Source organism: Aspergillus aculeatus (genome assembly GCF_001890905.1).
Source record: "Aspergillus aculeatus ATCC 16872 unplaced genomic scaffold ASPACscaffold_6, whole genome shotgun sequence".
Taxonomy (NCBI): domain Eukaryota; kingdom Fungi; phylum Ascomycota; class Eurotiomycetes; order Eurotiales; family Aspergillaceae; genus Aspergillus; species Aspergillus aculeatus.
The window spans coordinates 681,509-695,533 of record NW_017962981.1 but is presented as its reverse complement, the minus strand read 5'-3'; the positions used below and the strand labels follow the sequence as shown (position 1 = coordinate 695,533).

At 51.1% G+C, this 14,025-nt stretch overlaps 4 protein-coding genes across 4 annotated transcripts; 3 read left to right on the top strand and 1 right to left on the bottom strand.

Annotated features, from left to right (window-relative positions):
• Positions 1–1,386: 1,386 nt before the first annotated feature.
• On the top strand, positions 1,387–2,193 carry ASPACDRAFT_117326 (uncharacterized protein; the record flags this gene model as incomplete). The annotated part of the gene is made up of 1 exon (XM_020196049.1): positions 1,387–2,193. A coding segment is annotated over exon 1 (559 nt), but the record flags the coding sequence as incomplete, so codon positions are not given.
• Positions 2,194–4,785: 2,592 nt separating this feature from the next.
• ASPACDRAFT_51687 (MFS transporter) lies at positions 4,786–6,565 on the top strand (the record flags this gene model as incomplete). The annotated part of the gene is made up of 3 exons (XM_020202517.1): positions 4,786–4,828; positions 4,988–5,263; positions 5,355–6,565. The coding sequence occupies 3 exons, from the start codon at positions 4,786–4,788 to the stop codon at positions 6,563–6,565; spliced, it is 1,530 nt and encodes a 509-aa protein (XP_020057154.1).
• A 794-nt stretch (positions 6,566–7,359) lies between these two features.
• Positions 7,360–8,789, bottom strand: ASPACDRAFT_1880339 (HAD family hydrolase; the record flags this gene model as incomplete). Its single annotated transcript, XM_020198199.1, has 3 exons — positions 7,360–7,860; positions 7,926–8,121; positions 8,191–8,789. The coding sequence occupies 3 exons, from the start codon at positions 8,787–8,789 to the stop codon at positions 7,360–7,362; spliced, it is 1,296 nt and encodes a 431-aa protein (XP_020057153.1).
• Positions 8,790–10,092: 1,303 nt separating this feature from the next.
• On the top strand, positions 10,093–14,020 carry ASPACDRAFT_42303 (uncharacterized protein; the record flags this gene model as incomplete). The annotated part of the gene is made up of 3 exons (XM_020201077.1): positions 10,093–10,355; positions 10,426–10,789; positions 12,866–14,020. 3 exons carry the CDS (start codon positions 10,093–10,095, stop codon positions 14,018–14,020), a joined length of 1,782 nt encoding a protein of 593 aa, XP_020057152.1.
• Between the last annotated feature and the right edge of the window lie 5 nt (positions 14,021–14,025).

Sequence of the window (14,025 nt, the reverse complement as noted above, 5' to 3'; positions counted from 1 at the left end):
GTAAGGAGGAAGATAAGGAAATCAGGTACTTGTATGCAAAGGAGGATAGGAATTTGGGGACAAGGATATGAAGATTGAGGTAGTGATGTTTCCCACGCAGGCAGTATACAGCTGAAGCTCAAGTCTCACGCCACTGTCGATACTCTTCTTACTGGAGTTGGAGTGAGGTACATGCAGAGAGGGTGGAACAACTTCCGGAAAGGGAGGCCGGTTGTATATGCCTTGCTGAGACGGGGTTATAAATGGGTTTGAAGTTGTTCTTGATGACTATTCTCTTTCCTGTACTTACTTATGCTAAACAGTTTACAAAGGAACCTCTGTACATTCGGCCTATCTTGGCCAGAGCTTTTAGTCAGTCCCCACAACCACTGTGGGAACGCTAGGAATATCGAGAGCCTGGAGCCTGGAGAGCGCCTTTCTCTGCCTAAAGTCTCGGACCGGCTGAGGACAGCTCACCGCCCCAGCCGCCGTGTAGATAAGGTAGGTATACAGTAGTAATTCCAGTTCCTCCTAGATAGCCTGGAATCACCATCTCCATATTCCCTCACACCTATGCCTCCATCAACACCCCAAATTTCAACTACCAAAATGTCCCGAGTATCGATTCTCGATCTGCCGCCCGAGATTCTCAGTCAGATTTTCCAGGTCTGCTTGCAAGACTCGCGACACACCCTCACCGCCATTCTCCTCACCTGTCAGCGGTTCTACCGCCTCGCCCTTCCCATTCAGTACCACGACCTCAAGCTTTCTTTCCCCTGCCAACCACGAGTCATATGTCTGCACCGCACTCTACAGTCAAACGAGGCATTGTCCTTACTTGTCCGGTCTTTGGTCCTGGATCTTAGGCCGATATACCCCGCTGAATATATCACAATCGACGACTATACGGCGGCAGCCGATGTCCTCACCTGGTGTCGCGCGGTCCGCATCCTGAAGATATGGGGCGTGGCGTTCCTTGCACCTAAGGACAGGGCCTACTCACGGACTAAAGCTGTGTCGGGGCAGATTATTGACCTCAGTCGATGGGAAATTCTCAAATATGCTCTCCGGCAGCTCCCTGCTCTGAGACAGATCGAGCTGGCAACTGAACCTGATTCGCCCGTCTATGGGTTTGATTGTCGCTTCGACTGTCAGATACTCGGACAAGAGGAGTTACAAAGATTGCCGGGCACTGGCACGAAAGTTTTGGAAGCGATCAACGAGAGGGCGCGGAAACGTGGTGATGCAATACAGGTTTTTCCTTCCCTTTTGTTCTCTTGTCCATTATCATCTCCATTTACCCCCCTTCTCTCCACAGTACACTACATTCTACCTTGCTAGGATTTCTATGAAAGTGATGGTAAAAGAGCATCCAGGCTGATGTCAATACTTTCTGGCCCGTGCGGGTACAGAATGATGTGATCGAGCCACGTCCCATCCCCGGCGACCCGGTCGACTTTTGCATTGCGTTCGGATCAGGATGCGCGACTAAGATGGCCGCAGAAGCAATTGTCGACAGAAACCTATTTTCCGCCTGGTTGAAGGCGCATCCGCACGCGCTACGACGTATAATCCTCGGGCATTCTCCACTGGCCGCCGAGTTTCATGCGGCGCGGTCGCGCAACCTGCGTACAGTCACCTGTCCCGGGTCCCAGAAACGATTTGTTCCTCCTTCGACGATAGACGAGCAGCTCCTGAGCCCAGCCGTACACACCTTTGTCTGGAACCTGTCCTTTCATGAAATAGCATGCGAAGATTTCGGGGAACGGGAAGAAGACTGGCTGCGGGGAATGGCCAAATTCATTGCCGTCGCCACTCCGGATCTTCACCCGGCGCTGCGGACGATTGAGCTCAACTTCGACCCGGACCCGCATCATTTCCTACCCACCGATCCGGAGGAGTATCCATGGGACCGGATCACACGATTGGAGCAGGAGCTGCGGGTATTGGGGTTGGAATTGAAGTATACACCTCCAAGTGTCACTCGAGAAGAGTATGAAGAGCTTTGCCGCGTGAGTCAGAGGATCGATGAAAGGAGAGACACGGCCATAGCCTAGAGAGGAGCATCGGCCGTAGGACGATCTTGTGCTTGAAAATGGTGAATCTCTCAAATTTTCGTTGCACGATAGCTTCGTGCTCAACCTGGCCCAGCCAGGAATACCCCTCTCATTCATCCTTTCGTGTGCAGGAAAACGATCGGGGACGCTGCCTAAGAGTTCCTACATTCTAAATAACAATTTTACATGTAGTTTCGATCTAGTGATACATGAGGAGGGGGTTGGTATTCGACAACCTCTGCCACTGAATATATAACGGTTGACGAGATTATTTGACTATCTCTCGCGCAGCAGAAGTAGGGACACCTTAGCTTTGCACATCAACGAATGATACAGCTGGCACGACAAGGTGCTTAATTCTGCCTCGAGTACAAAAACAACGGACTCCTCTTTTTTAGCAGTAGATCAACCAGAGAAGCGAACTAATAACACACTACACAGAGCAAAAGCTCGGTCGGGAATAGGGAAATCCTCGCTCTCAGAACATCCCGAACCTCAGCCCCTACAAAAAGGACATAAACCAAGTGGAAGTAACCAAAAATCTATTTCTTATCTTCTTCTGCAGCACTCAAACGGACCAAGTAGAGTGATATAGATAAACAACCAACCATCCACAGACCCATCAGCATTGATGTCCGCCTCTACAGTCTTGGTGATGTTCAGATTAACGGCCCCGTCCGCGTCCACATCCATCTCCACACTCACAGCGGGCTCGGGCCCCTGCTCTGGCTCCACTACATCCGCCTGATGCTCGAATTCATCCGTTTCCTTGGCAATGGATATCAGAATATTCCTGCCGTGGGCTCTCACGTATATTTCGGTCATCTTGGAAGGCATGTCTTGGGCTTGTGGCCTGAATACTGGCACGCACCTACGAACTGCTGCTCTTGGAGGATGGAACACGGATATAACGTTACACTTCGGGCGTGCTATCGAAATGCAATGGAGCTTGGGTTATGGATCCTGATATATGAGCTTTGCCAAGAGCTTTATATAGTAAAAACTCTATTTATTGGATATAGAACAAAGGTGAATGCTTAGCACAATATGTTAACATATCCTCGAGACAAACAGCCAAGGTCGGCGATAAAGAACCATTGTAGAAGAAAGTAATGGAAATTGATACGACAAACCACCGGAATAAAGAAATTGTGTAAATATGACTTACGGACAAAACAAAGAAACATACGACGTCAATCTAGCAGTTTCACTTGTCAAAGATACAATGTACAGTTCCTTGAGTGCGGTAATTTGATTCAGGCCAGACTCCTTGCATTGTTTGATCAGAATGACCAAAGCTAGCCCCGACTTCTGCAGTGTACCTACCTAGTAGTTTCTTGCCTCGAGCTCGCCATCAGACTAAATAAACAAGACATGGTCGAATCGAGTACAGTACATCTCAGAGTCGCTTAAGCTTAAGCGCCGCCCCACGTACTCATCCAAGTGGCCAGAAGAATGGCTGGGCAGCATGCAGGGTAGAATCAGCCCAAATCTGGGGAACAGGGTACGGCCACTATTCCCAGGTCTCCGACCCCAGCCATCACTCAAGTCCATTTTCCGGTGCTACAATGTCTCCAGCACTATTCCCACGACCGAGAACCACGTCTTTCCCCTTCTTCGGGTCAATACAAATGTTGCCCGAAGTGGACGCGATCAATCGGTACGGAGGTGGGAATATGGGTGTGTCACGCGTGACTGAGAGGGGCTTCTTGGGTTCACAATATTACATATTTCCATAGGCAATGCTTAGCAACGGACAATTCGACCTGTGGCAAATACAGAGGGCTCATGCCGATTCGACCATCAACCCCGCCGCTGTGCTTTTTTGCTCCTCGGCCATCTTCGTGCCGCGATGCAACAAGCCTCCACCCGGAAATGCCATCTTCGGGTTATGCAAAGGTCAGTCGACACGTCGGATGATTGAAGAAAGACAACTTAAGGCAGCTTACGTTCCGAATCCACCAGTCAAGGCCTGGAGATATCGAGACTTTTGATAGTGGTGGTCCGTATCCGCAAACAATGCGAAAGAAAAAAAGGAAGGGGGGGGGGGCGGGGAGGGCGATACGAGAGTCCAGATTCACAACAAAGGGCAACCAACCACTTTACAGAACCGACAGATCTCTTGGCGAATGAACCCTAAGTGGCATAAGCAATAGGTGGGTCTATCTAGTAAGACCGGCCAGCACTCGGCAACAAGTGCCCTCAAAAAAGTCAGATATGTGACCTAACCCAGCATCCTACGTGTGCTGGGTGGGTCGAGACTACTTTAGGCTACAGTTTTCTTCCGATTGAGTCCGGCGCCTAACATTTAGCCCCAAGTATTGACTAGCATCCAATCCCGCGCGAGAAGCTGACAGGGGCTCTGATCAAGGAACAACAACGAAGCTCTAATTGGTAAATGTCATGACACTCCATACCAGACCGCTTCTCCGACGGCAATCCGGGTGGCCAGATGCCTTATCACGGAGACACCGACCGATCACGGGCGAAATCTTATCTCTGGTAAGAACGCAACCTCCCGAAAAGGGATTCGATGCTAGACTGTACAGTATCTAGCGGCTTCGACAGACTCTCTCCAGCCCTTTTCAGCCCAGAGTGAGCATTGGTGGCACTAAGAGTGCAAGTCCTGAGAGCTGAGGCAACATGCACCGCCCCCGGTTCGGGGGCATAATATCCAATCTTTTCTTGCCTTCCACTCCTACTCTCTGCTTTCCATTTTCACCCTTCTCACATTTTGTTTGTGTTTTCTATGTCTGATTACAGGAAGCAACATGGCAGAAACAAACGTCGAGGTGAGTGTCTATCTTATTTTCCCGGATTGCCGAGACTCGATCCCATAACCGCATCTCATCAGGTAACCCAAATCAACCTACTGCCCACTTTGAAACCCACTAGCCCCGAGGCGGTCGAGAACCGCTGTGAGAATGAGTATACCGCGACGACTGTGTCAGATGCCCCATTAGCGGACTCGGGAGCTGGAGCAACGCCACTGCCGCTGACCGACTTGGACCAAGGCATTGTCGGATGGGATAGCCAAGAAGACCCGTCGATGCCCCGGAACTTCCCCAAATCCCGCAAGTGGATGCTTATCAGCCAGGTGTCGGCGATCACCTTCATCTCCCCCTTGGCTACGACCATTGTGGCCCCGGCCGCCTCGTACACCGATGCCGATCTCGACAATTCGAGTGCAATTCTGTCCAGCTTTGTGACCTCGATCTATCTCTTAGGTGCTTCCTTTTCCCCAAAAATTATCACTCCAAGCACTCCTACTCTCCCCGGATTGATCTAACACGTGTGTGTCTGTTTGTGGCATGACAGGTTATGTGGTCGGACCACTGCTCTTAGGCCCCGCCAGCGAAATCTGGGGTCGACGCCCAGTAATGTCAGTGGCGAACTGGTCCTTTGTGGTCTGGCAGATATGCTGTGCCCGCGCGCCTACAATAGGAGCCTTGATCGGGTTCCGCTTCTTGGCCGGAATCGGAGGGGCAGGGTGCATGACGCTCAACGGTGGGGTGGTGGCCGATCTGTTTGTGCCGGAAGAACGCGGTGGGGCTAATGCGATCGCGGCGGTGGGGGTGATCTTCGGCCCAGTGCTCGGCCCGATCTGCGGCGGGTTCATTGCCGAACGGGCCGGTTGGCGCTGGGTCTTCTGGACGCTCTGCTGCGCCGGCGGGGTGATCAGCGCCGCCATCGAGCTCCTCAACCGGGAGAGCTACGCCCCCGTGCTGATCGCCCGCAAGACTGCGCGCCTAGCCAAGGCGCTGGGCCGTTCGGATCTACGGTCCGTCTACGAGAGCTCAGATGGGCCGAATCACAGCAACCGCAGCAGAAGTGGCGCCAGCACCTGGCGCCGGATGCAACGAGAGCTGACGCGCCCCCTGCGCATGCTCTTCCTTTCGCCCCTCGTGGCGCTGTTCTCCACCTACATGGCTCTAGTCTACGGGCTCTTCTACTTGCTCCTGACAACCATCACCACTGTCTACCAGGACACCTACCACTGGTCGCCGGAACTCACGGGGCTCGCCTACCTAAGCCCCAGCCTGGGATTCCTGGCGGGCCTGCTGAGCATCGCCACCACGAGCGACCGGCTGATCGTCACGTTGACCGCGCGCAACGGCGGTGTCTACGAGCCCGAGATGCGCCTGCCCTTCATGGTGATCTTCGGCCTCCTGATCCCCGGCGCCCTCTTCTGGTATGGGTGGACGGTCGACCGCGCCGTCTTCTGGCTCGTGCCGTTGATCGGCCTCGTGCCCTTCGGCTTCGGCATGCTGGGCATCTTCTTCGCCATCCAGATGTACATGATCGACGCCTTCCCGCGCTACGCCGCCTCCGCCATGGCCGCCGTCACCGTCTCGCGCTCGCTCCTCGGCGCCCTCCTGCCGTTGGCCGGCCCCCCGCTGTACGACCGTCTGGGCCTGGGCTGGGGCAACTCCCTGCTGGGGTTTATCGCGTTGGCCATGGTCCCCGTGCCGTATTATCTGTGGAAGATGGGCCGGTCCATCCGGCTGAACCATCCCATAGAACTGTGATTTTGGTTTATTTCATCTTGTTTGGACCCTCCACCCCGATTCTATATGTCGTTTGGGAAAGGGAATTGTGACAAACAATGAGCTAGGCTGGTGGTCTGGCCAACCGGCAAAACTATCGTATTCACAAAAGATAATGCATAGTATATAAAAGCAACGAAGCTCCCTGGTCCGGTTAGCTGTAGACCTTTCCAGGTTATGAAATTCACTTCTAACCCATGTGACAGAAACAAAAATGTGGAATATTTCCGGGGTTCAGCACGAAACAAGAAGAAGGGAATTCTCACCAGGGGCAGCCATGGCGGCGTTCGCTGAACGACGAACAGTCTGTTATGTCGAGCCTTAATGTAAAATGTGGCGTGGCAGGATACAAAAGAAACTATTTAACTAGAACGAAAGCTAAAAAAGAAGATATGCAACAGAAAGGGATTTGTTGTGGGTCACCCACTTAACCAATACATAAAAGAATTCCCGGGCGTGTGGGTGCCGTATTACAGGTACACTAGCTAGCAGATAAGGGGCTGCTTTAGATATATGTGACCCGAGTGGGTAAGCAAGGGTACCTAACTAGCTAAATATACTTTGTGGAGAGAAATAGAATCATTCCCGGTTACACAACAGTTCATACCGGATAATTTGATCTACAGACACCGTGATATGATTGGTGGTGGTGCATTGCAGTGATCACCAAGAAAGTACCCGGTGAGCTCCAATGACAATAAACCTACATCCGACCTCGGTCGTGCAAGCAAACTTCACCCTCTCAAAGGAAAGGTTCGGCTACAATTCCAACGTTTCTATTGCGCAGCCTGGAGCAGCGCCTTGACAGCGAGGGCCGTTGTCGGTCCCCGATTCCCGACTGTCTTTTTGGCCGTTGGAAAAATGTACATTGCAGATGGCTCCCATCCGCCGTCTGCTTGCTGGATGCTGGTCAGTCTTTCCCTGTCCGGGTGGTTCTGGATCCCCAGGGATTGACAAGCGAGCAGCCGCATCCCCAAGCAGAAGGCATCCCCCACGACGCCCACCCGCTCGACGAGGCGCGATGCCAGGAGCGCTTCGAATCTTTCGCTCAGGACCGGATCCTTGGAATGTGTCAACAGTCGACTCATGTAGTACAGAAACCACTCCGGGCTCGGGTAGTAACGTGTTCCGTAAATGTAGGCTCTGTGGAGCAGGATCTGCTCAATCCAGTTCAGCATCTCGGGAAGCTCGTTGCCACGCCCGTATTTGCCGAACGCAACGAGGGTGTTGAGGGAGATGACCGCATCGACTCTGGGTCGAGATTTATCAAAGTAGATCTGATCCATCATCCGATTAGTCTGGCTTCGGGTCGAAACAAGACTACCAGAGGTTCAAAGCTTACTGGGACCAGTCCGTCTTCATTAACGTGCTTCAGCATCTCATCCAGGATTGGATGCGCGGCCTCGGGCTCATACTCCATTGCGACTAAGGCCAGAGACGTCGTATCAAAGTCATCGGGGTATTTCTGGCTTGTGTACTTTGGCCTGCCCGAGAAGAAATTCCACAATCCGGGGGGGCGCTGTAGATCGACCAGAGTCCTGATGGATAACAACGACGGTCAGGAATCTGAAACTTGGTGGTGGGGGAGGGGAGGAATGGTACAGTACCTATCATTCAACGCCTCCAGGATAAGCAGTTGGGCATAATTCTCTTCGATCGAATCCCCGTCCTCGGTGGTCGAGTACAGCTTGCCTGCATTTTTCCGGAGAAATGCAAGCCCGCGCTCCACGGGATCGCCTGTGAAGTTCCCAAGCACTCGGGCGATGCTGTCCGTACCGACATACCCGCGCATCCCAAGAGACATGGCTGCGAGCACGTTCTCCGGTCGGTCATCCACCACCAGGCTGTGCTGCGGCGACGACCGCGTGACCCGCAGTGCATGCCGGTAGAACTGCAGGCTGGGCTTCCGCACGCCGACTTCCCCGGAGGTAACAATGTGGTCAAATGTACTCCAGAACGCCTCATCCCAACGTTCACGCAGGGCACGATACTCTCCCTGGGGGATGTTTGTGATCAGAACCACCTTTACCTTTACCCCGGGAGTTCTCTTCACGGCCCTGAAAACGGAAAGCATTTGTGGGTCGTAGGGGAGAGTGGCGCGAAGTTCGAGAACCACTGCCTCGAGATCCTTCGCGTCAAAGCCAAAGAGATCTGCCACCCGGGCAAAGCATTCTTGCTCGGTGAGCTTTCCGACCTCGTACTCCATCCAGGTCGAGGAAGATAGAACTCGCCCGAGCGGAAGTGTCGTGTCGCCAGTTTTCAACGCATAGTCGGCTGGCAAATGCACGAAAGTCCCACCCAAATCCACAAAAACGGTGGGGTTGTAGGGGGTTGTCTGATTGGTGATGTCCATTCTCGCCAGTGTTGTAACGACGCGTTGGTCAGATCAGGGGTCATAGGAAGGGAGAGAGTAGCAGAGTTCCCCAGGTGAGGAGGAACAGACTCCACTCATGTATGTTCGGCACAGTAGTACCTAACTTATAAGGAGGTCATATCGGCTGTTTTCAAAAAGATTTCCAGTCCTTTTACAACTCCCACAGTAAGTAGGCAATGATCATCTCTTCAGCGGTGTGACATGAGTTTCGGTACTGTACAGGAGTCTCTATCAGTCTATGTGATTTGCGGGGAGTTGGTGTTAAGGACCCTGTGCCGAATCCCACCCCTTCCAGCACCTGGGGGTCGAGATCATGGGATTTCACCAATTCAGTACTGCCAAGCTTAGAAACACCATGCCCTTTAATAGAGTTCGATGACCACGTCCAACGCTTTGACGCAAATTGCATTAGGATCCGGAGTTAAATCATAGCTCGATACCTCTGACCAACATCTTCAGCCGTGTCCGGCATCCTGTAATTTTCTAGCAATACCACCAACATGAAATGGTTTCACGAATCAGGTCATGTTTCTATTTCAAACGGGACGTCACGATCGATGAAGGCCTTACTTCCCAAATACAGATCTCTCTACGAGGTTCTGCGCGGGTCGGAAGATGACGATCTCGGCGATATGTGACTCAAGAGGTGTTGCATATGGGACGCCGATAGCCCTATTGCCGCTACGGTTTAAAGCTCTGATCAGCATCTTCACCCTTCAATGAGCATTTTCCTGTTCATAATGCAATTGATCTACTGTACAGGTAGAGGGATATTAGAGAATCAATCGTTGACGGGCTATACCTATAATGAAGAAGGTCTTATCTGGCCCTCGACTGTTCTTCTTGCCGACCCTTCCACACATGTAGGAGGAGAGCTTGTCGAACAGAAGCGATGCAATGTTGGGAGTTGGCCTTGGCTTGCCATAACCATAACCCGCCGCTGAAAATGGCGGTGTGAGTGAATGCCACGTCAGATCTCTCGAGCTGCAAAGATCGCAGTTGGTCTTGGAATCAGATCCGATGTCAAGCAAACTTTGTTAAATTCTCCACTTCTCAGGTGCATTCACGAGTATCCTTATCCCAAGAGCAGAAGTAGAGGGGGCAAAAAAGCGAGCATAAAAACAGGGCAACAAGGATGTCTAAAGATATCGAAACGACCATTAACTTTATCCTATCCAATTCAGGCATCCGGTCTATGACTGGAACGGCAGACTTCTACACCAACGCCAAAGATAAACGAGCTGTTAAGATCTATGACCCTCGTGGCAAGCACGAGTTTAAGCTATCAAAAAATGGTTTCTGCCATACTACCTTTCCGAGCGTGCACATTTTGATCTCAGATCCCACAATTATAAAACTAGATGTCTATCCCGAGATAGCTAGGCTTCTGGAGACTAGGTAAGCATCAGGCTTCCCACAGTCGCCCTCAATAGACTGTTTGGTGATGAGCTCTAGATGGACACGACAGCATCCAGCCGCCTCCAACCCGCATCAAAGTCGTCTCCAACACCATTAGATCCTCCGTTACAGATGTCAATAGCGAATACACGGGTACGCCAGGCCTTGCGCGAGCGGCCCACCTTGATCATACTTCTTCTGGTGCGAAAGTCTATCTGTACGAGAAGCCCCCCGAGGAAGAAGCCTCCCGGCTATCTCGGACAAGGTGGGCTATCATCAATGTGTGGCGTCCATTGAAGACCATCTCACGCGACCCCCTGGCCGTCTGTGATGGTTGTACCCTGCAAGAAGGTGACCTGCTCCCAAAGGGCATGAAATACTCTGCCAATATCAGAGCTAAGGATCATTCGGGAAAAGCTGAGGACCACAGTAAGGTGGGAAATTGCAATGCTGAAGTACAGTGCTCGGCAGCGGTGGTACGATTTGTCTGGCATGGGGGTGGAGGATGTGCTTCCAATGAAGATCTATGATTCCAAGATTACGGAACCGATGATTGCGGTGCATTCATCATTTGAGGATCCCGGGTCATAAAATACAGAGGCCAGGGAGAGCATTGATTTCAGGTGTTCGGTCTTATAGCCTCGGGAGTTGAAGTCGTAATAAGATGTGGGGTTTAAATAAAACTACTCGGATCTTGTTAAATGGTGTTAGTGAAAACTGCTAAATGGTGAACTTGGCCTGAACGAACACACTTGAACCTGCCTAAACATTGCTGGTCTGACGGGTTAAGCACTAAATTTTATTTTCCAGAACCGCCCTTAGTTCATTGACGATATCTACTTTTCCGCCTGTTATTTGACAGTGTGAGGCACGCTATCCAAGGTAGATCCGAACGCTCCAACTTATTTTCCTGTGCTACAGTCTAGAGCCTTTTGGAAAAGAGTCATATGTGTTCTGTTTTGATTACTACGTTATACGCTATCAAATATGCTTGAAGAACAGTGTTCAAATTAACATTTATTCTTCAACCCGCTAGTTATTTTGGCAAAACCGCATCACCATTATTAGAATGAACTATGATTGTTGACACGCAATGATTGATTTAGCATGGCCAATACACAAATGATCATCAAGAATCACAACTCAGGTAGGTTCAATGTGCTCGGAAATCGTTATTCATAGGGTGCTGATAGTTCTTACAGAGAGGCTGTAGCTTCCGGCCTTCTTAGATTTCGATGATATCCATTGAGTCCGACCGGTGAAAGATATTTCAAACGATTTTATTTAAGCTACGAGGTTAAAATGATTGGGTTAGGCGATGGGCGGTTAATGCCACGGGTAAGTTAGGTAGGAAGACGCGATACTGGATGGGGAATCCCGGTCATGTGGGAATTACGTTATCCTCTGACTTGGTAAATAGTTGGCTAGTCCTTTGCCTGTATCTATCAGCCCTCTATCCAGGTCCCGGTCCCCTTTCGAGTATGTCTGCGTCAGAGGTTCAATTTAAGCATCTGAATGCCTGCAACAAATGTGCCACGCGCAAGGTCAAATGTGACAAAAAGGAGCCATGCGGCGCCTGCCACCGCACCAGAGCCGAGTGCATTTATCCAACCATCGTGCATCGTCCCCGCAAACGTAAGTTCCAGTACTCGCCCGAGCTTCTAATGCAAAAGTTGGGAGAATATGAAGATCTTCTTTGCCGCAATAATATTCCGTTTACTCCGCTTTCAGCCAATGATGCCGATGCCGCAACACCTGACATAGAAGCGGCCGTCTGAGGAGTTAGATCATCGCCGTTGGACCATGTAGGGCCTTTGCATGCACAGGAAATCGATCGTCAATCACTGTCCAACCTAGAGGGTACTGCTTTCAAAGATCCCATAACTATCGGTGGGCCAGTCTTGAACCATGATGGCAGCAGAGATTACGAGCATTCGATGGTCGCGACCTTAAGCAAAGAGGTGGGACCTTTGCGAGTGAGGCTTTTGTTGACTGCTCTGACCTGCGCCCCCTAGTTCACCCCAACTACGCCACACGCTGAATCCACCAGCACTTCCTCAGGCCGGTCGCTGCTCTCCCGAATGCTTCTCACCCTTATTGGGCCCAGCCAGTCCACTTTGGTCATCCCAGCGTCCCATGAGGAGAAATTATGGTCAATATTCCTTCGGGATGTAGACCCATTAACCAAGGTTATTCATTGGCCAGTTATTGACCAGCTAAGAAAGCAAAAACTGTCGGCAAAACCCACAACAGCCTGCTTTGACGCACTTTTGCCCTCGATTTATGCAAGCTCGATAGTTTCCATCGGTGAGGTTGAGTGCCAGAGTATGTTTGGTCATAGTCGTGCAGTTCTGATGGAACACTATTGTGCGGCTGCGAGAGATGCCTTGTTGAAATTGGACTTTCTCCACTCATTAGACGTAATGCTTGTTCAGGCATTGGCACTATTATTGGTAAGTGTTTCTCTTCTCAATTCCCCAGAGGTTCTATCTTCGTCTAACCTACTGTAGACAACCATTCATCAGCTGTCCGAACCCTCGTGTTTCTGGTCCATACTCGGGTTCGTCATTCGCAAAGCCCAGGCAATCGGTCTCCATCGCGATGGGATGTCGCTAGGCCTCTCTCAATACGAGTGTGAAATACGTCGTCGTGTCTGGTGGTATCTGGTTGCTCTTGAAATCCGCGCGTCCGAGCTAGCGGGGGCTGTTAACTCGGTCGTCTCACAATCCTGGGACACTAATTTCCCAACAAATATTGACGATCAAGATCTCCATCCCGAGATCAAAATTCTGACATCAGCCGCGGACAGGCTGACTGACATGAGTTTCTGTCTATTTCAGTACGAGGCTGTTCGTCTGTTCCGGTCCGTGTATCTCGAAACATCACCTGAGGTCATGCTGCGGACCAATCCTCGCATGCTGCTTTCCCTTGCGCGAATCAAGGTTTTCCGCAGGACAGTAGAAGACAAATTTCTTCGCTTCTGTGACCCGGTGATTCCCATGCATTTTATGCTTAACTCTTTCGCGCGCTTGACCCTATGCAAGATGGAAGCTTCCTCTCAGGAAATTCGGCCCAAGGCGCGGAAAAACCAGCATTCATCCTTGTGGGACTCGGATTCCAAGTTGACTTACGGCCTACGGATGTTGGAATATGACCGGCTACTGCACTCAAACCAGTCTGTGCATGGGTTTCGCTGGTTTATTTATGCCCATTTCCCTTGGGGTGCTCTCATCTGGTTGCTCCAGGCGATGCTAACCAAAGATCTGGGCATGAGAGAAGAAAATACATGGCACCACGTCAAGACACTATACCAGCGCTATCCGGAGATGTATAACGAAGATCGTGGACTACATCGCTTGGTGAATACCCTTGTTCTTCGGGTCTGGTGCCTTCGACAGACACTCCGCAAAGGGGCAGCCTTACAAAGCGAAGTGGAAGCAGCACCTCATTTCATCACCGAACTACTGTCGAAACCTTACATCCGCAACGACCAAGCCGCACCGGTGGGGTCCCCTGAAACACTTCATAACAAGGGTGCTAACGGTGTAACTCCTTTCATGAGCGAGACTACAACAACGGAGCATCTCGAAAATTGGGATCAGTCGATGTTTATATCCGCTGCGTCACCGGAATCAAGTTTCGATTTCGGCGCCTGGCTTATTTGAATCGC